The sequence below is a fragment of the Pipistrellus kuhlii genome, unplaced genomic scaffold, assembly GCF_014108245.1.
Source record: "Pipistrellus kuhlii isolate mPipKuh1 unplaced genomic scaffold, mPipKuh1.p scaffold_m20_p_3, whole genome shotgun sequence".
Lineage (NCBI taxonomy): Eukaryota > Metazoa > Chordata > Mammalia > Chiroptera > Vespertilionidae > Pipistrellus > Pipistrellus kuhlii.
This window is the reverse complement of record NW_023425529.1, coordinates 48,823,399-48,841,215: the sequence shown is the minus strand read 5'-3', so window position 1 is coordinate 48,841,215 and position 17,817 is coordinate 48,823,399. Positions and strand designations below refer to the sequence as shown.

The window sequence follows — 17,817 nt, the reverse complement described above, 5'->3', positions numbered from 1 at the left end:
CCCTCACGCCCGCGCCCGCGGCCGGCGTGGAGGCAGGTGCCCGGCAGCCAGGCGGGGAGGGCTCCTTACTGCAGTAGGACGGCTTCTCGTCGGACTTGTCCTTGCAGTGGGAGACGCCGTCGCAGGTCAGGCTGAAGTGGATGCACTCGCCGTTGGCACACTCAAACTCGTCTTGTATTCGGCACGAGGAGTTCAGCGCTGGGGGGGAGGCGGGAGCTTCGTGAGCCGGGCCCGGCCGCATCCCTCCCCCACCCGGCACCAGGGCATCCTAGTTTCTCCTCCGTGAAAGGCTGGACTGTGGGGGCCGGGGAGGGGCTGGCCCCAGGGGGCACCCAGGTCCCCGCCGGCGCCCTCTCCCTCGCTCTCACCCCGGCAGGTGAGGTCCTCCTGGAGGACGCGGCCCCCTCGGCAGGAGCAGTTGACGTGGCCTTGGTGGGTGAGCAGACACAGGTCCTGGCAGCCCCCGTTGTTGATGCGGCAGGGGGAGAGCTCACCTGCGGCCGGATGGGCAGCAGTGGGCTCGAGTGCACAGCGGACCGCGCACCCACGCCCCCGCCTCCCTGAGCTCCCCGCACGGCTGTGGCGGGCGTGTGTGGGGGGTGGAGGGGGCGTTTGGAGGCCTCAGAGGGAGAGTGTGCTCTTAGGTGGGGTCACATGGAATTCCAGGGGTGCTTTGGGGAGAGTCAAGTCTCAGCCAACTTCAGATCATGTGTGTGACGGTGGGGGCCCCAGGGCCTGTGTGAGAGGCCTGGGAAAGCCACAGTCCGTGTGGGGGGACACGCAGTCCGACACGCCCCGCGTGTGTGTGTGTGTGTGTGTGTGTGTGTTGCTGGGGAGGGTGTCTGCATACGATGCCACTGGTGGTGCAGGCAGAGCCTGGGCTGAGTGTGCGATCAGGTTCCGGGGATCCTTGGTTTGGGGTGGGAAGCATGACAAGAGCATGTGCTGGAGGTCCATGGATTCGGACGAGACCAGAGGGGGGTGCTATGAGTGTGTGTGAGCGTGTGTGAGCGTGTGTGTGCATGTGTGCATGCTGGCAGGGTGGGCGGACAGCAAGGCCGGTGGCGGCAGCGCACTCACAGCTGTTGGTGTCGTTGGCCACGGCGATGATGCCCATGGGCTGCTGGGGGATGTCCACGCGCAGCAGCTTCATGTCGCTGCCCACGTACTTGTTGGCTCGCTGCACGGCCCGCCGCACCCAGTCGGTCCAGAAGATGTGCTCCCCGTACACGGCCAGCCCGAAGGGGTGCACGGGCTCCGACTTGAGGATCACCTGCGGGGGCAGCCACGGTGTCACCGGACCGCCTGGGCCTCTGGCCGACGGCCCCCGCAGCAGGCGCCTGGCCGAGGCCCCGGGCAGCCAGAGCGGAGGGGCCTCAGCGCATCGAGCACCGCCCGCACTGATGGATGAAGCCCGCCGGACAGCGAGGGCCGCACGCTAAGAGGCCTGGGTGGGGCGCCTCGGGCCTCCGGGTTCTTCCTGCCACGTGGCCTCCCTCTGACTCCCGCCCGGCCTCCTCCTCCTCGCTGACCGGCGCCCGCCCGGTCCCCACCGCCGCCCGGAGACTCACATAGCGGTGGGAGCCGTCGTACTCGCACCGCTCGATCTTGTCCAGGGTGGCGTCGGAGAAGTAGAGCTTCTCCGCCCGGTGGTCGATGGCCAGGCCGTTGGGCGTGCGGATGTCCTTCTCGATGAGCGTCAGGGCGTTGGCTCCGGACAGGGCCGCGCGCATGATGCTGGGGTGCTGCTCGTTCCAGTTGGTCCAGAACATCAGGCTGCGGGGAGGGAGGGAACATCAGGCTGCGGGGAGGGAGGGAACATCAGGCTGCGGGGAGGGAGGGAACATCAGGCTGCGGGGAGGGAGGCCCTCGGGGAACAGGAGTCAAAGCCAGGGGTCCGCCATGGAAGGGCCTTGGCCTGGGAGGCAGATGGCCAGGCCCAGGGCAGCCAGGGAGTGAGCCAGAGCCCGGGCCCCAGGCGAGCGCCCAGCTGCTAACCCACACGGCTCCGGTGCTGGGAGGGCCGCCATCTGTATCTACGAGCACAGTCAGCCTCTGGGGCTCCGGGCCTGGACTCCCCCTCACCAGCCGGGACCTCCCCACGTGGCGTGGCCTCTCCATGCCTCCGTTCCCTCCTCTGTGAGGTGGGAGCCACTCCCTTCCCTCGGGGCAGTTTGAGGACGGAACGAGTCAGTATCCGCCTGGAAGGCAGCCGGCAGACGCCTGTGTTTCCTGCTATGTGATGAACACGCTCTTCTCCCTGCACCCAGGCCCCGCGGAGTGCCTCCTTTGTCCGAGGGCCCGGGGTTACACGGGTCCTGCCCCACAGAGTCCTCGGAATCACCCACACAACTGAAGGCCTTTGCACAGTTGAGGTCTGAGCCCCAGCTCTGCCCCTGAAAGAGCCTCTTGGCCGGCTCCCCATGAAGGAGGTGGGGACCGTGCTCCCCTCGGCAGCACCGAGGCCTTGGGCTGGTGAGCCCCGCAGTGTGTGGGTGTGTCCTCACATCGTCGGCACGGTGAGTCTGGTTCTCTGTCTGAGGTTCACTTAATGAGGCCTGGGAAGGAGCCTGGAACCAGCCAGGCCCAGGCCAGCCTCATGCACCCTGGGGTCTGAGCCACGGAGCTGCACGGAATCAGTTTCCGTTCTCCAGTTTTTTCCCGAGGATCTGCCATCCTCGCCCCCGGTACCTCTGCACCCCCTCCCCCTGCCCCTCTGACGTTCTGGCCACAGAGCTGTCCTCCGGCCGGTGGACCTGTCTGGCTTGTGTTCTGGACTCTTTTGCAACCTCAGCAATCCCCACCCCCCACCCCCTCACTGTAGGAACCTCTGGATTAGGCGTGAAGGCCCCTTGCGTCCCTCCCTACCTGGAGCTCTCCCTCTGGCTCTTTCTCAAAGCCCTTCGCCTGCTCTGCCCTTCCCTGGCCTTCCCACCCAGGCCCTGGGCCCACCCGCCTCCCGGATGCCTCTCCGCGATCACAGGGCCCGGTGAGGCCATCACGCTTCCCGCCGTGACCGCTCCCCAGCTGGCGGCTTGAACACAAGCCCAGCTCAAGGGGTGCACACAACAGGTGCTCCATGGACAATCTCTGCCTGAAGCGTGAAGTCCCAGAAACACACAGGACCTACTCGGTGCCCCAAACACGGCTCTCTGATGAACGCATGGCCTCATCACCAAGCCAGAAGGTCCTTCCCAGCCCCCTTTCTGATCCTCCCCTGGGCTCCGGCACCCGACATGTTACTGTCCCCACAGCACAGGGCAGGACTCGGGAGCTCAGGGAGGTCCTAGAGCCGGCCGGAGGTCACCCAGCACGGGAGCAGCCGAGCTGAGGTCAGCGCCCGCCGCTCGCGCACGCCCTCCTGGGCGGTGTCTGCCCCGGGCCCCGCTCACTTCTGGCACTCGTCCAGCACGAAGGCCCGCGGGTGGTCGTCCCCGGACATGGTGATGACGGTCTCGCGCTCGAAGGCCCCGGTGCGGGTCTGGTCCACTGTGTGACGGGTGATGGTGGACGTGGTGTAGCTGGTCCAGTAGAGCGTGTCCCAGGCGCGGTGATAGGCCAGGCCTTCCACAGAGCCCACATCTGCGAGGAGCAAGGCGCAGCCAGGGTTGGGCCGGGCCGGAAAGCAGGGCTGAAGGGGCAGGCTGGGCAGGCGCTGAGGGGGCAGCCGAGGGCACCCCTTCCGGCCCCACGTGGGGCTGGGAGAGAGATGTGGGAGCTGGGAAGCTGGGGGGCGGGGACACGGCCCTCGGTGCCCCCAAGCCCTGGGGTATTACCCCGTCTCCCACCCGAAGGACCCACGGCCCGGCTCCCGGCCCTTCGCCCTGCGTCTCCCCACTGTGGGCAGACCGGACTTGATGTTGCCGAAATACTGCCCGGGAGCTAGCGTTCTGCCAGGTTGGGTGCGAAATGGATTTACTGGGAGCTTCCCTGAACCAGGTGTTTGTGAACATCTTAAACTCAGGGAGAGGCAGGCACGGCCGCCAGGAGGAAAACACTCAGGGGTTTCAGTGGCTTTGAGCGGCGGCTGCCAGAGGCGGCGGCCACGGAAACAGCGCAGCCTGGACCACGGCGGAGGGCGGCCGGCCGGACGGCAGGGGATCGCGTTGTGTTCAGACAGATGTGTGGCCTGGGCCACGTGAAGCAGGGGCCTCCAGAGGGGCTGAGAGGACAGCCTGTTCCTATCACCCTGCAGCCCGGCCCCGGTCGCACCGCCGGGCAGGTCGTTAGGGCCGGGAAGAATGAGCAGAGGGACACGTGAGTGAATGTGCCCAAGGCCCCGGGCACCCAGCCTGGAGGGGAGGAGTCTGCGGGGGAACAAGGGCAAAGAGCTGGAAGGGCCGGAACCGGTTTGGCTCAGTGGATAGAGCGTCGGCCTGCGGATTGAAGGGTCCCAGGTTCGATTTTGGTCAAGGGCATGTACCTCGGTTGCGGGCACATCCCCAGTGGGAGGTGTGCAGGAGGCAGCTGATCGATGACTCTCTCTCATTGATGTTTCTAGCTCTCTATCCCTCTCCCTTCCTCTCTGTAAAAAGTCAATAAAATATATTTAAAAAAAGAAAAAAAAGAAAGAGCTGGAAGGCTCTCCTGGGATGACAGCTCCAGTGCCCACTGCCCTCCCGGCACAGACAGGGCGGAGGCTCGGGAGCACAGGAAAAGGGCCCAGTGACTGAAATCCGTGTCCGGGCTTGAACCTGGGCAGCCTGGGCGTGAGCCAGGACCCGCGGGGACTGAGAGGGGGGCCAACTCTGCCTCCGAAGGAGAAACATCCCAGTAACGACCACGGGCACAGGGTGACCCGGTGGCCCCTGCCCGGGGCCCCGAGGCAGGCGGGGTTCGGGGGGGCAGGGCAGGGGCCGGCGGAGGCCTGCCAGCTCTTCCACCCTGAGTCTGAGCCGCCCCCCCCCCCAAGCCCCCCGTAAGGCGTGGGGTCGGGCTCACTCTCCACGATGGTGGTCCTCCCCGAGCCGTCGTCGTTGATCTGCTGGATGTTCCCGAAGTGGATGTCACTGAAGAAGATGCGGTTGGGGGTGCCGGGCGAGGTGCCCGCCCGGTAGTCGAAGGCCAGGGCGATGACGTTCTTCATGTGCTTGGCGTCCTCGAAGGCCTGCACCGGCGCGTTGAGGTTGCGCTCGTCCGACAGGTGGATGCTCTTGAGGATGGTGCGCTCCGAGTAGAGCAGGTAGCCCGCGTACTCGCGGCAGGACGCCCCGTCCTCCGCCAGCATCCCGTGGGCGCAGGCGCAGGCCCGCAGCCCGCGGCCGCGGTACAGGCACAGCTGCTGGCAGCCCCCGTTGTCCGCCGCGCACACGTTGGTGCCTGGGGGGCAGGGGTTGGGGGGAGAGGGAGGTGACCGAGGGCGGGGCCTGTGGCATCCCAGCCGAGGTGGAAGCTCTGGGCCCCCTGCCCTGCCTCCCCCAGGTCAGCGGACCCTGCAGCCAGCACCAGCTGGGCCTAGGCTCCTCAGCCCCTGCTCGCCTACCCCGGCCTCCAGGGCCACTGGCCAGTGCCCCTTGGGGTCGTCCTCCTCCTCCCAGACCCCTCGCTCTGGGTCCCTGGGGCGAGGGGGCGGGGGGGGAAGGGGAGCACTCAGGCCGGGCCCCTCGGGCCTCACCTTTCTGGCGGTCCCGGTTGAAGACCTTGATGTCCTTGAGCTGGACCCCGATGCCCGTCCGCAGGGGCACCGAGTCGGTGGCGTTGTCTTTGCTCCCGCGCTTGATGGAGCCGTTGGCGTGAGTCCTGGGGGGGGGGGAGGGCCACGGGCAGGGCGTCACCGGGGCGGAGGGAGGGGCACAGCCGGCCGCCGCGGGCGGGAGGCGGGACGGACGCCCTCACCTGTCGCTCCAGTAGATGAACTCCTCGAACACGGACACGGAGAACATGTCCATGTTGTTGCTGGACAGGACCACCTCGCGGTTCTCCCCCGTCTCCAGGTCGATCCGCTCGATCTTGTCCGTCCGGGCGTCGCACCAGTACAGCTTCCCATCCTGCAGGCCGGAAGGCACCCCCTCATCTCCAGCCCCAGGCCCCCTCTGCCCCACCCCGCCCGTCACACTCACTCCCGACTCCCCTGCCTGCGTCCTCCTTCGCTACCTCTTCCCTCTCCGACTGCTGATCTGCCGGCCTCGAGGGTTCCCTCCCGTCCACTCTGCATGACCCGCCCCCACCACCTCTGGGGCTGCAGGGGTGGGGACTGGGCCAGAAGACCCCCTATCTCCCTGTGTCCACATCTTCCTACCAACGGGGGCCATTCCAGGGGGACGCACAGGGGAGCTCCCCCCAAAGCACGGGGTCCTGGCCCTCGGCCCCAGGGCCCCGCCCGCACCCACACCTGGTAGTCCACCGAGATGCCATTGGGCCAGCTGATGCTGACGTTGACCAGCACCACGCGCTCGGAGCCGTCCAGCCGAGACCGCTCGATCCGCGGGTACTGGCCCCACTCGGTCCAGAACAGGTACCTGTGGGAGGGAGGGGCAGCCGGGCTCAGTCCCCAGCGCATGGAGGAGAGGGCCCTGTGGGCGGGGCTGTGGACTGGCCGGCCGGCCCGGCGCCTCACCCCTTCTCCGGGTGGACCGTGATGGCCCGGGGCTTGTCCAGGCCCTGGGAGATGACCACGTAGCGGAAGGAGCCGTTGAGCCGGGCGACCTCGATGACGTCGAAGCCCTGGTCGGTCCAGTAGATGTTGCCTGAGGAGGGGGAGGCGCTCAGGGGGTTGGGGGGAGCATGCGCCCTGGGGCCCCTCCCAGCCCAGGTACTCCTGCCGCTCCCTGCTCTGCTCCTGCCCCTCCTTCTCTTCAGACCCCTCCTCCCAGAACCCCCCTCCCCCCCTCTGCCTCCCCCGCGTGGCTCACCTGCGATCCAGTCCACGGCGATGCCCTCCACGCGGCCGATGCCATTGGTCACCACGTCCTCACGCCACGTCTGGTCCCGCTTGGCCCGGCTGATGGTGCTCAGGCCCATGTCCACCCAGTAAATGGTGTCGTTTCCTGAAGGCGGTGGGGATGCCGAACAAGGCAGGCGGGGGGGGGGGGGGGGCAGGACAGAGGTGAGCGGCTGCGGGGGCCTTGAAGGGCAGGTGGAGGGGGGGGGGCCGCTCTGCTGAGTGCCTGAGGTCAGGCAGCCGACCCTGGGCCCCTCAGCACACCACCCCCGGAGGTCAGGCTCCCTCCCTCCTGCCATCAGATGGCTCACCAGCATGGAAGTCGATGCCGACGGCCAGGGAAGTCCCGGACACTGGGACCAGGGCGTCTGACTTGTCGTTGGGGTCCAGGGGGATTCCTCGGATTCCCTCGTGCACAGAGTACAGGAGGAAAGAGCCCACACCTGCAACACAAGAGCACTTCAGGGATGAGCCTCACTGACACCCCTTCAAACTGGCTTCCGCCACCCTCACACCTGTTCTTCTATACAGCCCCTAAAAAATTATATATATATATAAAATAAAAGTAATATGCTAATTAGACTGGACAGCTGAATGACCTTCCAGACAAAGCCAGGGCTATGAGGACTGAGCCCCTTGCACGAATTTCGTGCATCGGGCCTCTAATATACAGAGGAAGGAGGAGAGAGAGAAACACCAATGATGAGAGAGAGAAACATTGATTGGCTGCCTCTTGTGTGCCCCACACTAGGGACTGAGCCCACACATACATGCACACACCCTCGCCTGGACAAAGAGGTCAGCTCTCCAGTCCGAAAAGGAACACACGCTGGGGAACTACCTGCCAGACCTCCAGCCCCCACTAGAGGGCGGCAGAGGCCTGGATCTCTCTCCCTGTGCCGCTGGGCTCTGCAGGCCACTTCCCTCAGTACAACCCAGCGGCCTCCGAGGCCATGAGGGAGAACCTGGGAAGGTTCCCACAAGACAGTTGCACTGCACCGACTCCCACATTTAGATTTCCACCCTGGTTTCCTCTTGTCCTTCCCTCTCCAACACCTGAAACGCAGCATTCCCCACACCTCCCTCCTGAGCCGGTCATTCCGTTTCTCATTTCTTATGGGGCGCCATATCCACGCATCCCAGAATCCTCCCCGGGAGGATTTTACCACTCAGACAGCGTCCCCTTAAACGGGCCTTGGCAGCCCAGGCTCCATGACAGACAGGACTCGTGGCCGAGTGAGTTGGGGGACTCTCCCAACACCAGAGTCTTCCCGTGTCACATTTCCGGCCAGGTGAGCCTAGGCAAGGCTCTGAGACATCCTGCAGCGAGAACCCTCCAGCTCTGCTCAGCCAGGGTTGGTTTCTGTAACATTTGCCCACATCAAAGAGGGAGGGGCCGGGAGGGCACCTCGCGGAAACGCTGTCTCAGGGCACAGGCTCGTAAATCAGTCACCGAGTTCTTGGGAAATGTCTCTGCCTTTCATCTCCTCCCGGAGCCCGGCCTAGGCCCATCTCCTAACACCGGGATTACCGGAGCAGCCTGCTAACTGGTCTGACAGCTCGGCTCCCCCTCCCCTGCCCCGCCGGTGCTGTGCCGCCAGGTTAATCTGCCCCAAACACCGCTTCCCAGGCTCTCCTGGTGGGAACGCACGGCCCCGCCCGGCCTCACAGCCCAGCACCCCCCCACACACACACACTCTGCCCAGCACTTGGGCTCTGGGCCCCTGGCCTCTGCCTGCCACCCCTCCCCTCTGAGCCACACAGCACTCAAACCCTTCGTGTCCATAGAACCCGGCTCAGAGCACAGCTGTGCCATGAAGCCGGCCCTGCCTCTCGTTCTTTCCTAGCTTTCTATCTTTCTTTTTCTTTTTCTTAAAATATATTTTTATTGATTTTTCACAGAGAGGAAGGGAGAGGGATAGAGAGTTAGAAACATCGATGAGAGAGAATCATCGATCAGCTGCCTTCTGCACACCTCCTACTGGGGATGTGCCCGCAACCAAGGTACATGCCCTTGCCCGGAATCGAACCCGGGACCTTTCAGTCCGCAGGTCAACGCTCTACCCACCGAGCCAAACCGGTTTCGGCTTTCCTTTCTTTCTTTTAATCCTTACCCAAGGATGCTTATTGACTTTTAGAGAGAGAAGGGATAGAAAGAAACAGCGACGTGAGAGAGATATCCATCGGTGGCTTCCCAGACACGCTCCGACTGGGGATGGAACCCGTAACCTGATTATGCGCCCTGATAATGAATCGAACCCGCACTCTTTTCAGCGTACAGGATGACACTCCAACCAATGGAGCTGCCTGGCCAGGGACGTGCCGTCTTTTTGGCATCTTTTTCCCCCAAAATCCTACCACAGTCAGAGCCACTGCATGGTTGTTTCCCTGCACACGAGCGCCCCCTTCTGGCTAAGACGGCAGAGCACAGGGACTTCGGTCCCCGGCTTCTCCCGTGGCCCCGGCACAGGGCTTCCTGAACATCCCCCTCAGAGGCCCTTCATGACACATGACACACGCAGTCCTGTTGCAGGGGCTGTGGGACTTAAGGTGACCAGACGTCCTGATTTTTAACCATCTGTCCCGCGGCGTGGGACAGATGGTTAAAAATCGGGACTGTCCCGCCAAAAGCGGGACGCCTGGTCATCTTACTGTAGGCAGGACGGTAGGCCGTGGTGGGAGACCCGGGTCCGCGTGGGCACTGACCCTCACAGGCCTGCTGGCCGCTCCGGAGGCTGTAGCCGGCGGTGCACATGCAGGCGCGGGTGGTCTCCGAGGTGGGCAGGCAGAGCTGGGAGCAGTCCCCGTTGTTGACGCTGCAGGGGTTGGTGACCTCATGGCCTGGGGGAGAAGGGGGAGGCGGAGGAAGGGTCAGTACCCCCACCCCCGGGACCTCCGTGTCCGGCTCCTGCTGCTCAGGGACAGGATAGTCACTGCCTTCACCCCGGACCTTATGGGGGTCACCACCCAGCTCCGCGCTCGGGCCGTCTGTCCAGGCCCCGGCCCGGAGACCAGGTAGCTGTGAGCCTCTACGGTGCCCCCGCAAGAATTAGAAAGGGGAACCCACCCCCCGTTTTTTCTTTGTTTGTGTTGTTTCTTTTAATATGTTTTATTGACTTTTTACAGAGAGGAAGAGAGAGGGATAGAGTTAGAAACATCGATGAGAATCATCGATCAGCTGCCTCTTGCACGCCCCCTACTGGGGACGTGCCCGCAACCAAGGTACATGCCCTTGACCGGAATCAAACCTGGGACCTTTCAGTCTGCAGGCCAACGCTATATACACTGAGCCAAACCGGTTTTGGCGGGCCCACCCGTTTTCATCCCCATTCGCTCCCTTGCCCCGGAGTGCCGGCAGCCTTGACCTTTGACCCCTGCCCGGCCTCACCCAGCTGGATGGTCTCGTCGTAGACCTTCATGTGCATGACCAGCGTGGTGCTGTTCCGCAGGACCACGGAGCCCGAGCCGTCCGCCTTGTTGCATGTGCCCATCTTCTCCGACACCTGATCGGCCCACCACAGCTTGTCGCCTGGGCGACAGGAGGGGGTGATGCCGGGGGAGGCCGTCCCCAGCAGGCAGGCAGGCAGGCTGCCCCCGGCCGTGCCCCGTCCCCCCAGCCCGTGCGGCCCGGCCGGCCGGGTCCCGGCCCCGCTCCCGCCCGCGGCCTCACCCATGATGGCCAGGGCCGTGGCCTTGCCCAGCTGGTTCCGCATGGCGTCGATGACCTCCAGGTCGCTCCCATCCAGGTTGCAGCGGTTGATGGTGTGGTTCCCGGAGCTGATCCAGTAGAGCTTGCTTTCGGGGAAGTCAATAGCCAGGCCTGGAAGGGGGGGCGGGGGTGTCACCGCCGGAGAGCCGGACACCGAGGCTGGGGTCCCAGCGCCTAACCCAGGCCGGCTGCCACCTCCAAGGATGTGTGTCTTGTGGGGAGGGTGGGGAGGATAAGCACTGAGCTGGGGGCCTGGGGGGACAGGGGCCGCTGTGGGGCACGTGGGCGGCGCATACCCACGGGGCCCCGCTGGCCGCTGAAGAGCAGGGTGCGGTTGCTGCCGTCCATGTTGGCCATGCTGATGTTGTCCCCGTCTGTCCAGTACAGCTTCCTGGGAGAGGGGGAGGGGGAGGGACTCAGCGTCCTCGTCGGCCCCCACCCCGCCTCGCGCCCCCTGGCCCCGGCCCCACACTGACCCTCGGAGCGGGTGGACGACCAGGCCATGCGGCTGCTCCAGGCCCTGCACCACCGCGTTCTTGAAGGAGCCGTCCAGCCGGGCCACGTTGATCTGCTTCTTGTTGGTGTCGTAGCTCGTCCAGAAGAGGTTCCGGGACACCCAGTCCACGGCCAGCCCGTGGGCGTTCGGCAGGTCTGGGGGCACAGGGGGCGGTGGCTGGGGGTTTGCAGGACGGAGGCCGGGGTGGGGCAGCCGGTTTCTGTGGGGAATGGGGATCCGAGGCACGCAGGGGCGTGGGGGGGGGGGGGGCCCTGGGGACCCGGAGGGGCAGGGGCATGGGGAGTGGGGGGCCCTGGGGACCTGGAGGGGCAGGGGCATGGGGAGGGGGCCCTGGGGACCCGGAGGGGTGGGGGCACGGGGGGCGGGGGGCCCTGGGGACCCGGTGGGGCGGGGGCATGGGGAGGGGGCCCTGGGGACCCGGAGGGGCAGGGCATGGGGAGGGGGCCCTGGGGACCTGGAGGGGTGGGGGCACGGGGGGCGGGGGGCCCTGGGGACCCGGTGGGGAAGGGGCATGGAGAGTCGGGGGGCCCTGGGGACCCAGTAGAGGGGGCCTGGGGACCCGGTTGGGGGCCCTGGGGACCCGGTGGGGCGGGGCGGCCCCCTGGGGACCCGGTGGGGGGCCCTGGGGACCGGGTGTGGCGGGCGGGGGCCGGCAGACCTGCGGAGACGACGGTCTCCACGCCGGTGCCGTTGATGAAGGCCCGCTTGATGGCCTGGGTGCGCACGTCGGACCAGTACACGCGCTGCTCGCGGGCGTCGTAGTCCAGCACGGTGACGTTGTCGATGTCGGGCACGGTGAAGGAGATGATGTAGTTGTAGTACGGGGCGTCCAGGTCCACGCCCCGGATCTCCATCTGACGCGCGTACAGCAGGAACTTCTTAAACTCTGTGGGCACGGGCGGTCACTGAGGGCGCCCGCCTCCGGGCCTCACCCCCCCACCTCTCCCCCACCCCCCCGAGCTCCTTCCCCCCCCTGCGCCCCTGCTGTTGGGGCTGGCCCTCGGCGACCCAGAAGCAGCGCTCCTGCGGGGGGGGGGGGGGGGGGGGGGAAGACGACATCTCCTTGTGGTGCCTCCTGTCCTCCCGAGGCTGCCCGGAGCCTCCGGCGGGTCCGCCCGAGCCTGGCCGTGGGCCTGGGGAAGGCTCCTACCGTAGCAGGTGGTGTTGTCCTTCTGGAGCTTCATGAGGTGGGGACACGCGCAGGAGACCGTGCGGTTGTAGTTGATGAGACACAGATGGGAGCAGGGGCCTCGGCCCCCGTTGGCCTCGCAGGGGTTGGGGGCTGGGGGTGGGGAGAGGAGAAGCAAGAACATCCTGGGATTTGCTGGGCCCTCCATGGCCTTTCTCACCTGAACCACCCCCTTCTCCTTTTTATTTTTTAAAATGTATTTTGTTGATTTTTTTACAGAGAGGAAGGGAGAGGGATAGAGAGCTAGAAACATCGATGAGAGAGAGTCATCGATCAGCTGCCTCTTGCACACCCCCTACTGGGGATGTGCCCGCAACCAAGGTACATGCCCTTGCCCGGAATCGAACCCGGGACCTTTCAGTCCACAGGCCGACACTCTATCCACTGAGCCAAACCGGTTTTGGCTTCTCCTTCTTTTTAAAATACATTTTTATTGATCTCAGAGAGAAAGGGAGAGGGAGAGAGAGATGGAAACATCCATGATGCAAGAGAATCTTTGGTCGGCTGCCTTCTGCACGCCACCTACTGGGGGACGAGCCTGACATCTGGGTGTGTGCCCTGACCAGGAATCGAACCAGGACCTCAACCACCGAGCCACGCCAGCCGGGCTGGATCGCACGGCTCCACCCCTGCCCAGCCCTTCCTTCTGCCCGTGGCCCCGGCCCCGCACAAACCCCCTCCCACAGGCCGCGGCGGGCGCTCGGCTCACCCATGGGCTGCCGGGAGGGGTGGTACACCTGCAGGTCGAAGGGCTGGGTGTTGGTCCTCTGCACCACGGTGACGTTGTGGCCGGTCCACTTGTTGGCCTTGGCCAGCGTGTTGGTGCGCCAGTCCGTCCAGTACACCTCGCCGCCGTACAGCGTCACGGCGAACGGGTGGGACAGGAACTCGTGTCCCCGCAGCACCTCCATGTGGCCCGAGCCGTCGTAACGGGCCGAGTAGATGGCGTCGGACCTGAGGGCCCGGGCGGGCGCAGTGAGGGTGCCGCCCCGGCGCCCCTCCTGGCCCTGGCCCGCAGCCCCCACCGCACCACCTGGGGCATCCCTCCTCCCGCCCGCTGGCCAGAGAAGGCAGCAGAATGGCCAAGCAGGGGACCACACGGTGCCAGGGCTGGACCCCGGCCCTGTCACCAACCCCCCCCCCCCCGCCTTCTCCTCCGGGCGGCCCTGGCACACAGAGCTTTGGTGAAGGTTACGAAAAGGCTCCCCCGCTGCAGAGACCAGTCAGACTGAGCCCCAGGGGAGCGCACAGAGCTGAGGGGCCAGGAGGTCGTGTTTCAGCCCGGGCCGGGCACCGGCTTCCATCCTCACCGCAGCCTCCGCCAGGCCCAGCCTCCGACACCTGGTTCTGGATCTATTGTAGGACCCCAGGCCTTCTCACCACCCTCCTCACCGCCATGTCCTGGGACCCTGGCCCGCCCTGGCCCGCCGGGTGGGGCGAGGGAGGCCCCCAGCGCCCGCGGGGGCTGACCTGGCATCGATCCAGAGGATGCGCTTCTCCAGGTAGTCCACGGTGAGCCCGTTGGGCCAGCCTCCCGAGCCCGTCTCCCGGTGGATGGTGCGGCGCCCGGCCCCGCTCATGGAGGCCGCCTCGATGCGGGGCAGGCTGGCGTCCCAGTCTGTCCAAAACAGGATCCTGGGGAGTGGGGAGGGGGTGAGGAGGGACCAGCAGGGGCCGGGGGTGGGGCGGGGCGGGGCGGGGGCTAGGCTAAAGGCCGAGGCGGCTGAGAAGCATTAAGGAGAGGGTGTCTCTGGCCGGGCGGAACAAGGCTTAGCGGGGACCGCCGGGTGCGGGCGAGGCGGGGTCCTCACCCGTCGCGGGGGTCCAGCGCGATCGCCCTCGGGTGCTCAATGTCGCCCGCCAGCAGGGTGGTCCGAAGGGTCCCGTCCAGCTTGGCCACCTCGATCTGGTCCAGGTTACTCTCCACCCAGTAGATGTTGCCCGCGATCCAGTCCACAGCCAGGCCCTCGGGCGTGGCCAGGCCGTACTGAATCACCACCTCGAAGCTGGTCAGGGCTGGAGAGAGAGGCCGCGGGGCCAGAGGCCCGGGCAGGCTGGACTGAGCGCGGGACGTGCCGGCACATTCCATGACCCCTCAACCCTCACGCCTCTGAAGGGCTCCAGATTCCACTTCGGTTCCCAGCTCCTCCCCCCACTCCGGCCCCCACCGCCGGGAGGTCAAGCGGGAGCGCAGCCTGGCTCCGGAGCCCCGGAGGAGGGCGTCGCGGTGAGCACCTCTGCCTGCAGCTCTGGAAGGCTCACCGTGGAGGAGGCGGGGGCCGAGGGCCGGGCATGGGGGGCAGACCTAGACCCAACGTGAGGAGGAAGGAGCTTTCCAAAAGCCACTCCACGGAGTGCCTTGGAGGCTTTTTCATGGAAAGACATATGTACGGGGACCGCATTGCTTCAGAATCTGTCACCCGGTGTGAACGCGATCCCAGCCCACTCAGCACCCCCCTGCTGAGGGGCATTTGACAGCATATTGACCATCTCTGCAGTAAGATGAGCGTCTTCCGAGTCTTTGCTCAGACGTCACCTCCTGAGGGGCCTCCTCTGCCTACCCAATGTAAACTGCCAACCCCTTCCCGCTGCCCCTGCCTCTTCCCTGTTGACCCCAGCGATGCCCTCCTGCCCCTCTGCAGGCGCTCACTGGTTCTGCTGACAGCTGGCGCCACTGGCACACGAGCTCAGGAGGGCAGGCGTTTGGACCTCCCGGGGCCCGGGGGGAAGGCAGGTGCGGACGAACGAAATCTGTGAGGGGTCAGGCCGCCTTGGGACAGAGGCCGAGCTCAGGGACCCCCACCCCTCAATGACGTCTTTACTTTCAAGCCTGTAATCCCCGGCTCTGGGAGCCGCAGTGCAGGCCTTCTCAAAGGAAGGCTGATCATTTCGTTAATTATCAGGCTGGCAGCCCTGCCGACTACGACGGTAATTACGGGGTGTCAGGCACCGAGACCCACAGTGAAATCTAGCCAATTAAGCAGAGTGTGGGGGGCGGGGAGCCCAGGGCCTCTGGGGGCCCCTGGGGGAGGGGAGCCGGCATGTCACCTCCGTTGTCCAGCAGCTTCCCGCGGTAGATCTTGTCCTCCACCACGTCGGTCCAGTAGAGGGCGCTCTGGCTGAGGTGGAAGTCCAGGGCGATGGTGTTGCGCAGACCGGGCACCAGCACGCTGTAGTCGCCCTTTTGCAGGTCGATGCGCCGGATCTCATGCCGGTTGGAGAAGATGATGAAGGGCTTGAAGGGGTCTGGGGAGGGGGCGGAGGGGTCAGCACGGGGCTGGCGGCCTCCGTGCACCCCGTGCAGGGGGTGGATGGAAAAGGGGTCACACACTACAAACTCAGAGACTGAAAACCACCGCACGGCGGTCTAAATGCGGAGTCCCCGGGGAAAGCGGGTCCCAGCGGCCGCTCCTGGCCCTGGCTTCCCTGACAAGGCCGGCCTTCCCCCGAGCGGGCCTGGTCTTCCTGCCTAAGGCAGACACACCTTCGGAAGGCCAGAGGCCCCTCCGGGCTCAGCCTCACTGGGCGGAGGCCCCAGGACCCGCCCTGTCCCTCTGCTCCGGGGGCCACCTCTGTGTGCTGACATCGTGGTTACTAACGCTGCCACCCTCCAGCGTGAAGTATGCACCTCCCTTTACGTTTTCTCTGATCCCAGGGAGCTTCGTGTTCTCCCGCAGCTTCATCTGCCATCAGTGGATTCGGAGAGCCTTCCTTACGCCTCTCCCTCTGAGTCTAATGTATGAAGTAAACTGCAAAACGGCCATGCCCGCCCTGACCAGTTTGGCTTCAGTAGACAGAGCATCGGCCTGCGGACTGAAGGGTCCCAGGTTTGATTCCGGTCAAGGGCATGTACCTTGGTTGCGGGCACATCCCTGATGCAGGAGGCAGCTGATTGATGTTTCTCTCTCATCGATGTTTCTAACTATCCTTCTCCCTTCCTCTCTGTAAAAAAAATCAGTTAAGTATATTTAAAAAACAACAACAACAACAACAAAAAAAACCCTCCACACAGCCGAGACCAGTTTGGCTCAGTGGATAGAGCATCAGTCTGTGGACTGAAAGGTCCCAGGTTCGATTCTGGTCAAGGGCATGTACCAGGAGGGGGTGTGCAAGCGGCAGCTGATCAATGTTTCTAACTACCTCTCTCCCTTTCTCTCTGTAAGAAAATCAATAAAATATATTAAAAACAAACAAGCAAGCAAAAAAAAAAAAAACAACTGTCATTCCCTGGAGCATCTTCTCCATCCATGGAGATTTCACTTCCCGGCAATGGTCAGTTTGACTCCAGTAAACTGAGAAAATCCTCTAAGAAAGGCTTGGCCCTTCCTTCTGTCTATAAGGGGGGCAGGGTATGTGTTGGACACCGCAGCCTCTGGCACTCGGCCGCCCACAGCTCAGGGACCTGCCCGGCCTGCCCGGCACCCGGCCTCACCCAGGCTGCGGCAGCTCTCGCCGTCTGGCTCCAGCACCCAGCCCTCGTAGCAGGAGCACTTCACGCTGAACTTGTTCTGGTCGCACTTCTGGCTGCACTTGAGGTGCTTGGCACAGTAGCTCTGGATCTGGCAGGTGTGGTTGTCGGGGCCCAGCTCCATGCCCAGGGGGCAGGAGCACACGATGCCTTCCCCGGGCGCCACCGAGCAGTTGTGGCTGCAGCCTCCGTTGTTCAGGGAGCACTGGTCTGGGGGGCAAGGGTCAGGGTCAGGCTCCCAGAGCGGGAGGACCATGGCCTGCTGGGCCCCACAGCACCTCCCCCCTTTACATTCCTGTCAACCCTCTGCCCCGACGCTTCCCAGGCTTTCTCAGGACCAGGGTGGGGACCCCAGCACCCACTGTCGGGACCCCCTTCCCACACCATGTCTGCGTCTCTCTGGTCTCTACTTCCTTGCCACTTCTTGAGCCCATGGTGGGGGCCCAGCCTTTTGCCTCTCTGGCAGGGTGGGAAAGCCATTTGCTTTCCCTCACTCTCTCCTGGTTTGGGGTGAGGTGCGGTAGGGAGTGTCCCGCCCTGGGCCCTGACACGCCCTGGGGTCTGCCAGCCCTGACAGATGACCCCGCTGCCGTCGCCGTTCTCAGGCCTGTCCGGGCCCTTATCTCCCACCCCTCTCCCTCGGGAGCCCTAGGCTCTGCCTAAAGATAAGGCGGCTCCCGCGAGCCCTCCACGTGCCCCGTCCTGACCCGCACACCCTCCCCCCCCCACGTTCTCCCTCTGCCTGCAAGATCTACCATCTTTGAGAACCCAGTTATCCCCCCACCTCCTCTGGGAAGCCTGCCCTGACCACATCCACACTCAAGCCTTCATCTCAAAGGCCAGCTCTGCGGCAGCGGGTGGATGAGGGTCCGAGCCGGCAGCGAGGGGCTGCGCGGCACCGTCTCTGCGGTACTTTCGGGGCTGTGTGGCCTCGGACCAGTTACTTCCCCTCTCTGGGCCTCCGTTTCCTCGTCTGTACGGTGGAGTACGTAATGCAGCTGCCTCGAGGGCTGCTCCGCGGGCTGAATGCTATACGTGTGTGATGTGCTGAGCA

General features: G+C 65.0%; 1 protein-coding gene across 3 annotated transcripts in view; it reads right to left on the bottom strand.

Annotated features, from left to right (window-relative positions):
* The window catches only part of LRP1 (LDL receptor related protein 1), an 84,797-nt gene that overhangs the window by 21,856 nt on the left and 45,124 nt on the right, over positions 1 to 17,817 (bottom strand). For 2 of the 3 annotated variants that reach the window (XM_036455939.2, XM_036455941.2), the window contains exons 23-46: positions 16,728 to 16,973; positions 15,344 to 15,541; positions 14,107 to 14,311; positions 13,766 to 13,930; positions 13,005 to 13,249; positions 12,257 to 12,388; positions 11,765 to 11,992; positions 11,066 to 11,240; positions 10,886 to 10,980; positions 10,551 to 10,700; positions 10,269 to 10,409; positions 9,587 to 9,721; positions 7,192 to 7,323; positions 6,852 to 6,986; positions 6,557 to 6,686; positions 6,332 to 6,458; positions 5,836 to 5,987; positions 5,615 to 5,739; positions 4,942 to 5,319; positions 3,393 to 3,582; positions 1,572 to 1,776; positions 1,081 to 1,273; positions 369 to 494; positions 70 to 198 (exon numbers count right to left, since the gene is read on the bottom strand). In XM_036455939.2, coding sequence (XP_036311832.1) covers positions 70 to 198; positions 369 to 494; positions 1,081 to 1,273; positions 1,572 to 1,776; positions 3,393 to 3,582; positions 4,942 to 5,319; positions 5,615 to 5,739; positions 5,836 to 5,987; positions 6,332 to 6,458; positions 6,557 to 6,686; positions 6,852 to 6,986; positions 7,192 to 7,323; positions 9,587 to 9,721; positions 10,269 to 10,409; positions 10,551 to 10,700; positions 10,886 to 10,980; positions 11,066 to 11,240; positions 11,765 to 11,992; positions 12,257 to 12,388; positions 13,005 to 13,249; positions 13,766 to 13,930; positions 14,107 to 14,311; positions 15,344 to 15,541; positions 16,728 to 16,973 — 4,137 coding nt within the window. The remainder of the gene's footprint in view (positions 1 to 69; positions 199 to 368; positions 495 to 1,080; positions 1,274 to 1,571; positions 1,777 to 3,392; positions 3,583 to 4,941; positions 5,320 to 5,614; positions 5,740 to 5,835; positions 5,988 to 6,331; positions 6,459 to 6,556; positions 6,687 to 6,851; positions 6,987 to 7,191; positions 7,324 to 9,586; positions 9,722 to 10,268; positions 10,410 to 10,550; positions 10,701 to 10,885; positions 10,981 to 11,065; positions 11,241 to 11,764; positions 11,993 to 12,256; positions 12,389 to 13,004; positions 13,250 to 13,765; positions 13,931 to 14,106; positions 14,312 to 15,343; positions 15,542 to 16,727; positions 16,974 to 17,817) is intronic. The other variant, XM_045588154.1, reaches the window with a different exon arrangement.